At 45.2% G+C, this 13,959-nt stretch overlaps 2 protein-coding genes across 2 annotated transcripts in view; both read right to left on the bottom strand.

Moving 5' to 3' along the window:
• LOC126204058 (probable G-protein coupled receptor Mth-like 3) overlaps positions 1 to 13,959 on the bottom strand; it is a 754,641-nt gene that overhangs the window by 436,274 nt on the left and 304,408 nt on the right. The gene's annotated exons all lie outside the window — the stretch shown is intronic.
• The window catches only part of LOC126203697 (G-protein coupled receptor Mth2-like), a 116,454-nt gene continuing 114,787 nt past the window's right edge, over positions 12,293 to 13,959 (bottom strand). Inside the window, exon 5 of the mRNA XM_049938066.1 lies at positions 12,293 to 12,718. Within this exon, the coding sequence (XP_049794023.1) occupies positions 12,702 to 12,718 (17 nt within the window). The 3' untranslated portion in view covers positions 12,293 to 12,701. The remainder of the gene's footprint in view (positions 12,719 to 13,959) is intronic.

Consider the following 13,959-nt stretch of genomic DNA (forward strand, 5'->3'; position numbering starts at 1 on the left):
AACGTGCTAACATGAGGAAAGTTTCCAACCGATATCTCATACACAAACAGCAGTTGACCGGCGTTGTTGTGATGCCTCGTATAAGGAGGAGAAATGCGTACAATCACGTTTCCGACTTTGATAAAGGTCGGATTGTAGCCTATCGCGATTGCGGTTTATCGTATCGCGACATTGCTGCTCGCGTTGGTCGAGATCCAATGACTGTTAGCAGAATATGGAATCGGTGGGTTCAGGAGGGAAATACGGAACGCCGGACTGGATCTCAACGGCCTCGTATCACTAGCAGTAGAGATGACAGGCATCATATCCGCATGGCTGTAACGGATGGTGTAGCCACGTCTCGATCCCTGAGTCAACAGATGGGGACGTTTGCAAGAGAACAACCAACTGCACGAACAGTACGATGACGTTTGCAGCAGCATGGACTATCAGCTCGGAGACCAAGGCTGCGGTTACCCTTGACGCCGCATCACAGACATGAGCGCCTGCGATGGTGTGCTGCCAGCCTTCGTGGCCGAGCAGTTCTAGGCGCTTCAGTCTGGAACCGCGCGACCGCTACGGTCGCAGGTTCGAATCCTGCCTCGGGCATGGATGTGTGTGACGCCCTTAGGTTAGTTATGTTTAAGCAGTTCTAAGTTCTAGGGGACTGGTGATCTCAGATGTTAAGTGCCATAGTGCTCAGAGCCATTTGATTGTGTACTGGGTGCACTGGTTGCGCGAATGGCAAAACGTCATTTTTTCGGACGAATTGCGATTCTGTTTACACCATCATCATGGTCGCATCCGTGTTTGGCGGCATCGCGGTGAACGCACATTGGAAGCGTCTATTCGCCATCGCCCTACTGGCGTAATACCCGGTGTGATGGTATGGGGTGCCATTCCTTACACATGCCTCGGTCACCTCTTGTTCGCATTGGCGGCACTTTGAACAGTGGACGTTACATTTCAGATGTGTTTCGACTCCTGGGTCTACCCTTCATTCGATCCCTGCGAAACCCCACATTTCAGCAGGATAACGCACGACCGCATGTTGCAGGTCCTGTACGGGCCTTTCTGGATACAGAAAATGTTCGTCTGCTGCCCTGGCCAGCACATTGTCCAGATCTCTCACCAATTGAAAACGTCTGGTCAATGGTGGCCTAGCAACTGGCTCGTCACAATACGCCAGTCACTACTATTGATGAACTGTGGTATCGTGTTGAAGCTGCATGGGCAGCTGTACCTGATTGACTCAATGCCCAGACGTATCAAGCCGTTATTACGGCCAGAGGTGGTTGTTCTGGGTACTGATTTCTCAGGATCTATGCACCCAAATTGTGTGTAAATGTAATGACATGTCAGTTCTAGTACAATATATTTATCCAATGAAAACCCGTTTATCATCTGCATTTCTTCATGGTGTAGCAATTTTAATGGCCAGTAGTCTATATTTACAAAAGGTGTCGCAAACGATGGGCGATATACAACATAAGTCCTGGTTTTTGCTATAGACAATGTTCCTGCAAGTTGACACACGCCAACTGATCTGCGAGTGCTGGTCTACAACTGTGCCTGTACTGTCCACTAATGTCCGTATACGGAGCCGATCTGAGCACTAATCACCAAGGCTGGCAGGAGCGGCGCTGGCATTCACTTCTTTCAGGGGGTACTCCTGTCGTTTCATCGCCTCCTCTGGTCTTCCGTTATTTGATGAACAACAGTCTTCATGGGTGCACGGAAGAGGCGCCTGGTGCATAGACCCACACACAGCAACATTCACTGAACGGTCGTTGGGAAGACGCTGTTGGTAGCCCCTTTGTTCATGCTGGGTAGTCAATAACTCAACAGTTGCACGTCTCCGCACGCCTCATTCACCTGTGCTATCTATGGCCCGTGGTATACTACGGTTGTCTCGCCACCAGTTCTGGATACCACCGTTTTACCATGGCTGCACGCGAACAGCTAACAAACCTAGCAGTTTAGAAAACGGTTCCACCCATGGCCCAAAAGCCAATGATCATGCCCCTTTGGACATCAGATAAATCGCTCAGTTTCCGCATCCACCTGACAGCTTTTTATACCTTCCACTGCTAGTGTTTACACCGGCCGCATGTGAGTGGTTACCCCAAGTTGACGTCGAACGTAAGTGGTGCTCACATTCATGTGACTGGACTGTGTGGTCACACTTTAAAACAGTTATTAGAACGCTGATGGCCACTAAAATAGCAACAGTATAACGACAAAACGTAACAAACGTTAAATTAGCTTGAAGAGTACTATGTGCCTGGATGTCCAAATAATTAGCATTTTAGAGCAACCGCACACGGAAGATAGGAATAATGCTAACTACGTTCCGTATATAAGAAGTGGTTACATAACATGTTTAACATTCAGAACTTGCAATTGAATATTTTTGTTTGTGTTTACGAATTACGTTAGCCCATTAAAAGAAAACCGAGCGAGGTGGCGTAGTGGTTAGCACACTGCATTCGTGTTCGGGAGGGTGACGGTTCAAAAGCGTCTCCGGTCATCCTGATTTATGTTTCCTGTGATTTTCCTAAATTGCCTAAGGCAAACGCCGGGATGGTTCCTCCGTAGGGGCACGGACGATTTCCTTCTCCATCGTTCCCTAATCCGAGCTTGTGCCCCGTCTCTAATAACCTCGTTGTCGACGGGACGTTAAACACTAATCTCCTCCTCCTCCTTCTTCAAAAGAAAAATCATATTTCTTTAAAGGACTCAGAAGATGAAACAATTGGAAATACTAAAAACTATGTGAAAAACCTAAGTTATCAATTTTAAATATTTCCGGAACCATGTAAAATATATGTCCGCACAGCAGTATTGTAAAAAAGTCTTCACGAAAGTATGTGTAGTCTCTGGTTTTAGCAATATTAATTACATTTAGCTGTACCAAGTAATTTTTTTTCAAATGGTAGTATAGTAATTTCTACGGTATTTCACCCCCAGAACTTCACGTTTACTCACTCAGCTTCACTATTCTTCCACACTTTGCTCCTTTCAGATGATTATTGTATACTTGATGACACTGAAAGACAATACTAGCTGTATCTCCTAACAGATGTCTGGTGCAATAGTTAATGGTTAATAGTTGGATACCGTCAAGGTTCTGGTCAGCAACGTCTGAACCGCCATACTGAGGGATCGCAGCATTGTGCACCAGGCACTGTGTAATCCGTTCACATCCACGCCTGCCATACGATGACAGGTAATGGACTCCCTGCAGCAATCTGCGTCAACCCACAGCGTTGACCGGAGGCTAACAGCAGTCCGAATAGGGAATAGTCGTCCCACACGTAGGCTGCCGGTAACACCACAACGCAAACGTCTGAGTTTGGAGTGGTGCCGTGTCTGCGCACGTGGACCGCTGATGGATGGCGTCGCATTGTGCTGAACGATGAATCGAGGTTCTGCACTGTCCCCAGTGGCCATCGTCCAAGACTATGTCAGCTACCTGGCAAGGAGCCCCATTCTTGCAATGTTTTGGAGAGGCAGAGAGATAGATGTTCCTGCTGGGATTATGGTGTGGGGAGCCATCGTATGTGACTTTAGGTTATAACCCTCCTGTCTCTCCGGCTAATTAGGCTTTTCTATTTGACCGTGTACATAAAGTCCCTAATCTGTGAGGAAAAGGCGTCTACTCCGGAGAATAATGCAAAACTGAGAGAAGTAGATGAAGGTGTAACCGAATCGCCACTGCTCAGTATTTTAGCAATGACGATTAGCAACAAAGTTCGGTTAACTTTATACGTTTTTATTATGTAAACTAGTTTTTAATTAACAGTAGTTAGTGGATAATTTGGAAAAAATGTTTTCAGAGTTTTCATTAATGACAAGAGCCAATGGTGGCCAGTTCCTCGCCGGAACAAGAATAACGAAATTTAAACTGAACTTTATACATGTAACCAATCTTAGGTAAGAATAGTTATTGGCGTCATGACGTAGGAATAGTGCGTTAGGTATTCAGGTACTTCATACCACACTGCGCAGTAGTCAAATAGTAATCCAATAGCAAACGCATACAACATATTATATTAATTTCCAAATATCAATTAAAGTAAGATCGTTTATAGGGTGTGGACATAAACTTTTTGTTATGTTACTCACCGTAATACTGACTGTGGCAATTGAAGCAAGCAGAAAGATTGTTTGAATTTGCTCATTGGTAAGGTCTGTCATTTACCTAGCAGTTACTCTGATATTTCTTTGTAATAAAAGTTATAAATTATGCCACAAGCTATAAATTAGAATTGTGCTTTGACAATGAAATTCAGTGTCCAAGTTACGTAAAGTTTTACTACCAATTCTTTTTTTATTATTAAAGTTACTTTATTTTTAGCAAATGAATTAATACTGACTTTTGCATCATTCTATTTCTGACATTATTCATACTATAGCCAAAGATTTCATTATTACGTAGTTGTCAAAAAGTTGTAAAAATTACGTTTTGATAATCTAATAAATTAATGTTTACTTCATTTTCAGTTCATTTTCTGATTATCTCGGTTCATACAAAGGGATACTATGGATACTACTTGGATAACGACCTAGGAAAATTATTTACGTCACAATATGTACGAAAACAATATTATTTAAGCAATAAAATTCCAACTAAGCTGGTCAGCCTTTACACTTCCAGTTATAAAAAGTGTTGATCTTACTTCACTTTATGACGCCGTTGGTTTGTCCAGTGGCTTTACTTAGCGGTAAAATAGAGCACAGATTGATCTTCTTTCCATACCATAGCCAATAACGAGGGCCGACATTACTTTTGATGTTATGTGAATTACTCTTGCTGCATTTGTGCTGTCTCCATTAAATCCCATGCACATAGGTTAACCGTATGAAACATCCGCCAAAACAACCATTTCGGTTTTCACTGTTCCAAACTCCGGAAACAGACTTTTTATATCTGCACTTTTGCATAGCCACACCGGCGTATACACACAACCATCGACACCAATCGTCTCTTCGCGACTCGGAACTGCTACTTTTTTGGCACGCTCGCACGTCCGGCAATAATGCATTTTCAATTTATTACACTCTTTGACAATATCTTTTCCATGAATAGGCTAGGGTGTCAACTTAAATGTTAAAATTCCATGCGTATTCTTTCTTAAACAACAAATAGCATTTGTACTTGACAACATATTTACAAGAATAATATCAGCACAACTAATAAGACAAACTTCGTAAAACACATAGAAAATGTATGATCGTCCACAGAGTTGTGGTGTTACACGGTCACAGGTGGTACCTACTGAGGGAGCTGTGACGGTACTTCAGTATGTCAAAGACATCAGCCTTCTCGTGTGTAGCCTGCAGTAGTATCGTGGTGCAGTTTTTCAACATGGCAATGTTCTTCCACATGTGACACGTGTCTGCATGAACTATCAGCGTGATACTGAGACACTCCAGTACCGGCTAGGTCCCATATATGTCCCCGACAGAACGTGTATGGGGCGAGCTCAGAAGTCAGTTCCATCCCAGAGCCAGTATCCAGGTTGGTTGGTTAATTTGGGGGAGGCAACCAAACAGTGAGGTTATCGGTCCCATCGTATTAGCGAAAGATGGGGAAGGAAGTCGGCCGTGCCCTTTCACAGGAACCATCCCGGCATTTACCTCAAGCTATTTAGGGAAATCAGGGAAAACCTAAATCGGGATGGAGGGTTTGAACCGTCGTCCTCACGAATGCGAGTCCAGTGTGCTAACCACTGCGCCACCTCGCTCGGTCAGTATCCAGGATATCAAGGACCAGCTACAACGGCTGAGCGCCTTCTTGCCTTGGGAAACGACACGATCGCCTTATCACACCCTTCCCAACTGAATCCGCTATGGTCGCAGGTTCGAATTCTGCCTAGGGCATGGCTGTGTGTGATGTCCTTAGGTTAGTTAGGTTTAAGTAGTTCTAAGTTCTAGGGGACTGATGACCTCAGATGTTAAGTCCCATAGTGCTCAGAGCCATTTGAGCCATTTGAGCCAACTGAATCTGTGTATGCATACAGGCCAGAGGGGGTTCAATGTCATATTGATAAGAGGGCCCAGACAGCCAAGTTCTTTGTAAATTTTACTCAATGTTTTAATCACTGGAATAATATGAAGTTTTACGTAGTTTCCTGCTCTCCTTCTCGGTGCTCCACTATTATTGTGAGCCAGTATATACTACTGGCCATTAAAATTGGTACACCAAGAAGAAATGCAGATGATAAACGGGTATTCATTGGACAAATATATTATACTAGAACTGACAGGTGATAACATTTTCACGCATTTGGGTGCATAGATCCTGAGGAATCAGTACCCAGAACAATCACCTCTGGCCGTATTCACGGCCTTTGATACGCCTGGGCATTGAGTCATACAGAGCTTGGATGGCGTGTACAGGTACAGCTGCCCATGCAGCTTCAACACGATACCACAGTTCATCAAGAGTAGTGACTGGCGTATTGTGAACAGGCAGTTGCTCCTCCACCATTGACCAGACATTCTCAGTTGGTGAGAGATCGCCCACTGATCAAAGGGTGAGACCGAGAGGTGTAACCAGTGGCACCCCATACCATCACGCCGGGTGATACGCCAGTATGGCGATGACGAATACACGCTTCCAATGTGCGTTCTCCGCGATGTCGCCAAACACGGATGCGACCATCCGAAAAAATGAGGTTTTGCCATTCGTGCACCCAGGTTCGTCGTTGAGTACACCATCGCAGTTGCTCCTGTCTGTGATGCAGCGTCAAGGGTAACCGCAGCCATGGTCTCCGAGCTGACAGTCCATGCTGCTGCAAACGTCGTCGAACTGTTCGTGCAGATGGTTGTTGTCTTGCAAACGTCCCCATCTTTTGACTCGGGGATCGAGACGTGGCTGCACGATACGTTACAGCCATGCGGATAAGATGCCTTTCATCTCGAGTGCTAGTGATACGAGGCCGTTGGGATCCAGCACGGCGTTCCGTATTACCCTCCTGAAACCACCGATTCCATATTCTGCTATCAGGCATTGGATCTCGACCAACGCGAACAGCAATTTCGCGATACGATAAACCGCAATCTTGATAGGCTACAATCCGACCTTTATCAAAGTCGGAAACGTGATGGTACGCATTTCTCCTCCTTACACGAAGCATCACAACAACGTTTCACCAGGCAATGCCGGTCAACTGCTGTATGTGTATGAGAAATCGGTTTTCCTCGTGTCAGCACGCTGTAGGTGTCGCCACCGGCGCCAACCTTGTGTGAATTCTCTGAAAAGCTAGTCATTTGCATATCACAGCATCTTCTTCCTGTCGGTTAAATTTCGCGTCTGTAGCACGTCATCTTCGTGGTGTAGCAATTTTAATGGCCAGTAGTGTATTTGCAGTGTCTTTTCTGAGGTATTTAGAGAAGTAGTTTTTTTACGGGAAGAGCTTGCAATATATCATTCCTAGCTACACCTGTGGGATCGTCGTCCTGGTTACTGTGGAAGCCAGACACGCTTTCTAGAGTATAAACCGGGCACTGTCCAGTCTGGAGATGATATGTGTGTCTTCCCGCAATTAATCTAACTACGACAGGTGATTCGAACACCTGTTAGAAATAAATCTGGGAAAAGCGCGGGGTTAACCCATGTTTGCAAATAAAAAAAAAAAGAAACAGAATCTCCAGAAAAAATCCCTGACGGCTCTTAGGTGTAGTTTTTACTGATGCAATACAATATACGATAAGACACGCTGCACAAAAGATCATAAGACACGAGGTTATTCGTGCGACGCTCACGTTCTCACAGCCGTGATACAACAAGGAACAAAAGACTGCAGGCGGCAACAGCCTCACGTGTGGCACTTCGCAGCCGGCCTTTACGCGGACGACATTCAAATGTTTCACGTATTTTCTTGAGTCTGGAAAGAAGTATGGCTCTCCTCCCAACATTAAAAACAATTTCGATATGTTAGCTACATTTGGTATGCGGCCTTGTCTGACCTAAAGTGTATCAAATGTAAACGAGCCAGCAACTGCATTTTTTTGCTGCAATCTTTTCAAAATAGGCTCTATGTTTTGCTTATTTTTTAAGTATCCAGCAACTGTGGGAAATAGCGAAAAGAAACCAGCTATGATATCGTACTATAAGATGCAAAAAATAAGTTTTTTTAGCAACTAATTTCCTCAAAAGCGGATGATAAAGCTTGTGTAGCAGAGAACATAGTGATTAATTTTTTATTCGAAAAGTAAAAATTTTACTGAGAAAATAATAATGGAGATGGATGAGCATTGCTTCATGTACATAAAACAGTTGTTTATCAAACACATGTGCAGTAAGATACTGTTGCATGGCGTAACCACCTCTCCGTGTTGCGTTGTGGCGTATTACAGAGAATTGTATTGGTATTGTATCGCTATCGTCCCAGTTTGAACAAGCCAATTTGGCTCAGCTACGTTTCTACACTCCCCACTAATGTGGGTTGCTTTTGTACAGTATCGCAAATCGCATTGCATTTCATATTACATATCGTACGGCTCCAGTGAGAACACTGTCTTAGGAAAGGCACCCAATATATAGCAAATGGAAATGAAGGAAGTTGTCGATTATGCATGCACTGTTGGTTGGACGTTAAATGTGTTGCAAAGTTAAGTTTATACGCTGTATTGTGACAGGTACCTGGTGCGGCGTGGCTACCGCCGGAGGAGTTTTGTGCAGACCACGTGCTAGGCAATACCTCTGTTACCGTGGTTTTGACGTGCCTGCAATCAGCCAGCGCACCGTAGGAACATGGCGCACCTGATTTGATGGAATGGCCAACTGGAGTCCACGTTCCATCTTCCGTAGGATGGCATTCATTCACCCACAGTGATCTAAATTACAAGAAGTAGCAAATTAAGTTGTTCCAGATCAAATATATTATCATTTAGAATTTCATCAATTATCATATCGATATTGGGATTTCTCTGGTGGTTATCACAGTACAAGGCCAGAATGAAGACTTTCACCAGTCTCTTGCAAAAATGGGGTAAGACATGGAAGGTAAATATAAAAAAGTAGCTTTTGTTCATACTCAAAAAACAAGTGTGGTAGCAGAAGATTCAACCTTGCAATCTCCTAAGAAGAGCTGTGTGTTACCTTCAGCACATCAGCTGTTTAACACTACAAGGACATGAGAGGATGAGAAAAAATACAGGAAAAGAAAAAATCAACTTTCATCTTTCCTCAGTGAAGTTTCTAGGTCTCAGAGTTTGCAGAGGAGTAATTGTTAATATTTTTTTCCTTTCAAGATATTTCGACAGCTTCTCTAGTTGCCGTCGTTAGATGCTGAGCAAATACACACGTCAAAAAAAGTTTTGCATCACCTCGGTTCCGAGAGTTCCGGAACCTGTACAGAAAATTGGAACAGAGATCAACATGAACATCATTTCCGCCCTGTTTATGGCTCATGAAAACCACACATTGCATGTTGTATCACCATACAGTGAGACCTTCAGTGGTGGTGGTCCAGATTGCAGTACACACCGGTACCTCTAATATCCAGTAGCATGTCATCTTGCATTGATGCATGACTGTATTCGTCGTGGCATACTATCCACAAGTTCATCAAGGCACTGTTGGTCCAGGTTGTCCCACTCCTCAACGACGATTCAGCGTAGATCCCTCAGAGTGCTTGGTGGGTCACATCGTCCATAAACAGCCCTTTTCAATCTACCCTAGGCACGTTCGATAGGGTTCATGTCTGGAGAACATGCTGGTCACTCTAGTCGAGCGACGTCGTTATCCTGAGGGAAGTCATTCACAAGATAAGCACGATGGGGGCGCGAATTGTCGTCCGTGAAGACGAATGCCACGCCAATATGGTGCCGATATGGTTGCACTATCGGCCGGAGGATGGCATTCGCGTATTGTACGGCGCCTTCCACGACCACCAGCGGCGTACGTCGGCCCCACATAATGCCAACCCAAAACAGCTGGGAACCTCCAACTTGCTGCACTCGTTGGGCAGTGTGACTAAGACATTCAGCCTGACCGGACTGCCTCCAAACATGCCTCCGACGATTGTCTGGTTGAAGGAATATGTGACACTCATCGGTGAAGAGAACGTGATGCCCAATCCTGAGCGTTCCATTCGGTATGTTGCTGGATCCATCTGTTTTGCGCTGCATGGTGTCGTGGTTGCAAAGACGGATCTCACCAGCCCGCATCTCGTGGTCGTGCGGTAGCGTTCTCGCTTCCCACGCCCGGGTTCCCGGGTTTGATTCCCGGCGGGGTCAGGGATTTTCTCTGCCTCGTGATGGCTGGGTGTTTTGTGATGTCCTTAGGTTAGTTAGGTTTAAGTAGTTCTAAGTTCTAGGGGACTGATGACCATAGATGTTAAGTCCCATAGTGCTCAGAGCCATTTGAACCATTTGAACGGATCTCACCATGGACGTCGGGAGTGAAGTTGTGCATCATGCAGCCTTTTGCGCACAGTTTGAGTCGTAAAACGACGTCCTGTGGCTGCACGAAAAGCATTATTCAGCATGATGGCGTGGTTGTCAGGGTTCCTCCGAGCCATAATCCGTAGGTAGCGGTCATCCACTGCAGTAGTACGTAACCCTTGGGCGGCCTGAGCGAGGCATATCAACGACAGTTCCTGTCTCTCTGTATCTCCTCCATGTCCGAAAAACATCGCTTTGGTTGACTTCGAGACGCCTGGACATTTCCCTTGTTGGGAGCCCTTCCTGGCACAAAGTAACAACGCGGACGCCATCGAACTTCGGTATCGACCGTTTTGGCATGGTTGAACTACAGACAACACGAGCCTTGTATCTCCTTCCTGGCGGAATGACTGGAACTGATCGGCTGTCGGATCCACTCCGTCTAATAGGCGCTGCACATGCGTGGTTGTTTACATCTTTGGGCGGCTTTAGTGAAATCTCTGAATAGTCGAGGGAATGTGTCTGTGATACCATATCCGCAGTCAATGTCTACCTTCAGGAGTTCTGGGAACCGGGGTGAAGCAAAAATTTTTTTGATGTATGTATTTCGTTGCTCACTGCTTCCAGTTTAGTTCAAGTCCAAACAGTAAGCAACGAAATTGGACTTTACATATGACAAAACAACCAGTGAAGTCGTCGAAACATCGTTGAAGGAAAAAAATGATTGAGACGCCACTATGTGTTCTATTGTTTTGTTACATGTGTGTGCCCTGTCTCTTACGTATGTTAATTGGATTGTAATGGATTAGCATTTTATACCATGAAATATATGCTTACTGTTTCTGGACATAGATTTGTTTATTGCAGGAAGGTTATGTTTAAACGTTAATAATGCCTTTTTGGCTTGAGTTTATGTATGATTATGAATTTATAACAGTGTGTCTAACGCCAGGCGAGATAAACAAACTATACCTCACTCTTAGATTATTAAGTTTTTGGTTGGTTGGTTGGTTGGTTTTTGGGGGAGGAGACCAGACAGCGAGGTCATCGGTCTCATCGGATTAGGGGCGGATGGGGAAGGAAGTCGGCCGTGCCCTTTGAAAGGAACCATCCCGGCATTTGCCTGGAGCGATTTAGGGAAATCACGGAAAACCTAAATCAGGATAGCCGGACGCGGGATTGAACCGTCGTCCTCCCGAATGCGAGTCCAGTGTGCTAACCACTGCGCCACCTCGCTCGGTATTAAGTTTTTACAGTGGTTGTTACCCAGGTAGTAATGTATGAAGTGGTAGAGACGAATACCAATGTTACTGCATGTGGGTTCACGATTCGTACTATTCTAGAACTTTCACACATCAGTGAAAATAAATAGTATTAATCGTATACAGATATAAAAATATTAACTTTCTTGCACAATGTACACATTACATAATGTATACTCACTTAAATGGAACACTCTCCTGCCTATACCTACACATATACACTCTCAGCAGCAATGCAATGTGTGCCGCCATTTTGGTGTTGGAGCCAAACAGGCAGACACCTGAAGGTAGCTGACGTCATTGCACTTACTTCCTCACCATCACTCATGATAATGAAACTATTGATCTGGCAGCACAGCCGTGGGTAGTGGCTGGTAAATAATAAAAATGTACAGTCAAATGGCAATACTGATCTCATTCAAAAAATGTACTATGAGTGTGGTCCACAACTATGAAAAAATAAAAAATGAAATGTTTTCGTTGAAAACTATTTGAAAGCATTTATCTGCACTCTTGCTCCGTAGTGCTGAGTCAGTCCCAAACATCTGTGTTAGACTTGACGTAAGATATCACCTTAGGGAATACAAGCGAATGAATGACTTTACTTAATCTCAAGTACAACAACATTGCAGATCATTTATTGTGGTTTGAAATATTTTATTACACATCAGATAATAAAATTTGTGAGTATTCTAATGCATCTGAAAAAATCTACACTTTCTTTGACAATGTAAATGACAGGTACTTTGATAATACTAGTAGATTACAGCAATAGCTATTGTAGAGTTTCACGAAGGCAACCTCTCGGTCACTACACGTCCACGACACGGATAAGACCGTGTTACGTGGGGAGACGTCCTAAGTCGCTGGCCACCCGCAGCTGGTGCGCGACGTTTCGGTGCGCGGTTGCGTCATCAGGAGCGGAGGCTGGCCATCTCGAGGGCGTTGGCGGAGGTGGAGGCGGTGCCGGTGGGTCTGGAGTGGGCGCCGCTGCTGCTGCCGCCCCCAGAGCGGACGCTATCGTTCGTTACCTGTCAACCAGCCAGCCGTCACCATCCCCCGTCACTGCGCCCCTCTCTCTGAAGGAACACACCACGGGGGCTTCTTTTATTTACCCGGCATTTACAGGGGAGCAAGTTGGAAGCGGCCGCTGCTCGTCAGGTTTCATTAATACAATTCAAATACACTGGTGTACGAAACAAGTACAGAAGTAACTTCCGCACGATGTGTCACTCTGCTAAGTAATGTAATTTGATGAAACTTGCACCAGATATACACTACTGGCCATTAAAATTGCTACACCAAGAAGAAATGCAGATAAAAAACGGGTATTCATTGGACAAATATATTATACTAGAACTGAGATGTGATTACATTTTCACGAAATTTGGGTGAATAGATCCTGAGAAAACAGTACCCAGAACAACCACCTCTGGCCGTAATAACGGCCATCATACGCCTGGGCATTGAGTCAAACAGAGCTTGGATGGCGTGTACAGGTACAGCTGCCCATGCAGCTTCAACACAATACCACAGTTCATCAATAGTTGTGACTGACGTATTGTGACGAGCCAGTTGCTCGGCCACCATTGACCAGACGTTTTGAATTGGTGAGAGATCTGGAGAAAGTGCTGGCCAGGGCAGCAGTCGAACATTTTCTGTATCTAGAAGGGCCCGTACAGCACCTGCAACATGCGGTCGTGCATTATTCTGCTGAAATGTAGGGTTTCGCAGGGATCGAATGAAGGGCAGAGCCACGGGTCGTAACACATCTGAAATGTAACGTCCACTGTTCAAAGTGCCGTCAATGCGAACAAGAGGTGACCGAGACGTGTAACCAATGGCACCCCATACCGTCACGCCGGGTGACACGCCAGTATGGCGTTGACGAATACACGCTTCCAATGTGCGTTCACCGCGATGTCGCCAAACACGGATGCGACCATCACGATGCTGTAAACAGAACCTGGATTCATCCGAAAAATTGACGTTTTGCCATTCGTGCACCCAGGTTCGACGTTGAGTACAAAATCGCAGGCGCTCCTGTCTGTGATGCAGCCTCAAGGGTAACTGCAACCGTGGTCTCCGAGCTGATAGTCCATGCTGCTGCAAACGTCGTCGAACTGTTCGTGCAGATGGTTGTTGTCTTGCAAACGTCCCAGTCTGTTGACTAAGGATCGAGACGTGGCTGCACGATCCGTTACAGCCATGCGGACAAGATGCCTGTCATCTCGACTGCTAGTGATACGAGGACGTTGGGATCCAGCACGGCCGTCCGTATTACCCTCCTGAACCCACCGATTCCATATTCTGCTAACAG

This window comes from Schistocerca nitens, chromosome 9 (assembly GCF_023898315.1).
Source record: "Schistocerca nitens isolate TAMUIC-IGC-003100 chromosome 9, iqSchNite1.1, whole genome shotgun sequence".
Lineage (NCBI taxonomy): Eukaryota > Metazoa > Arthropoda > Insecta > Orthoptera > Acrididae > Schistocerca > Schistocerca nitens.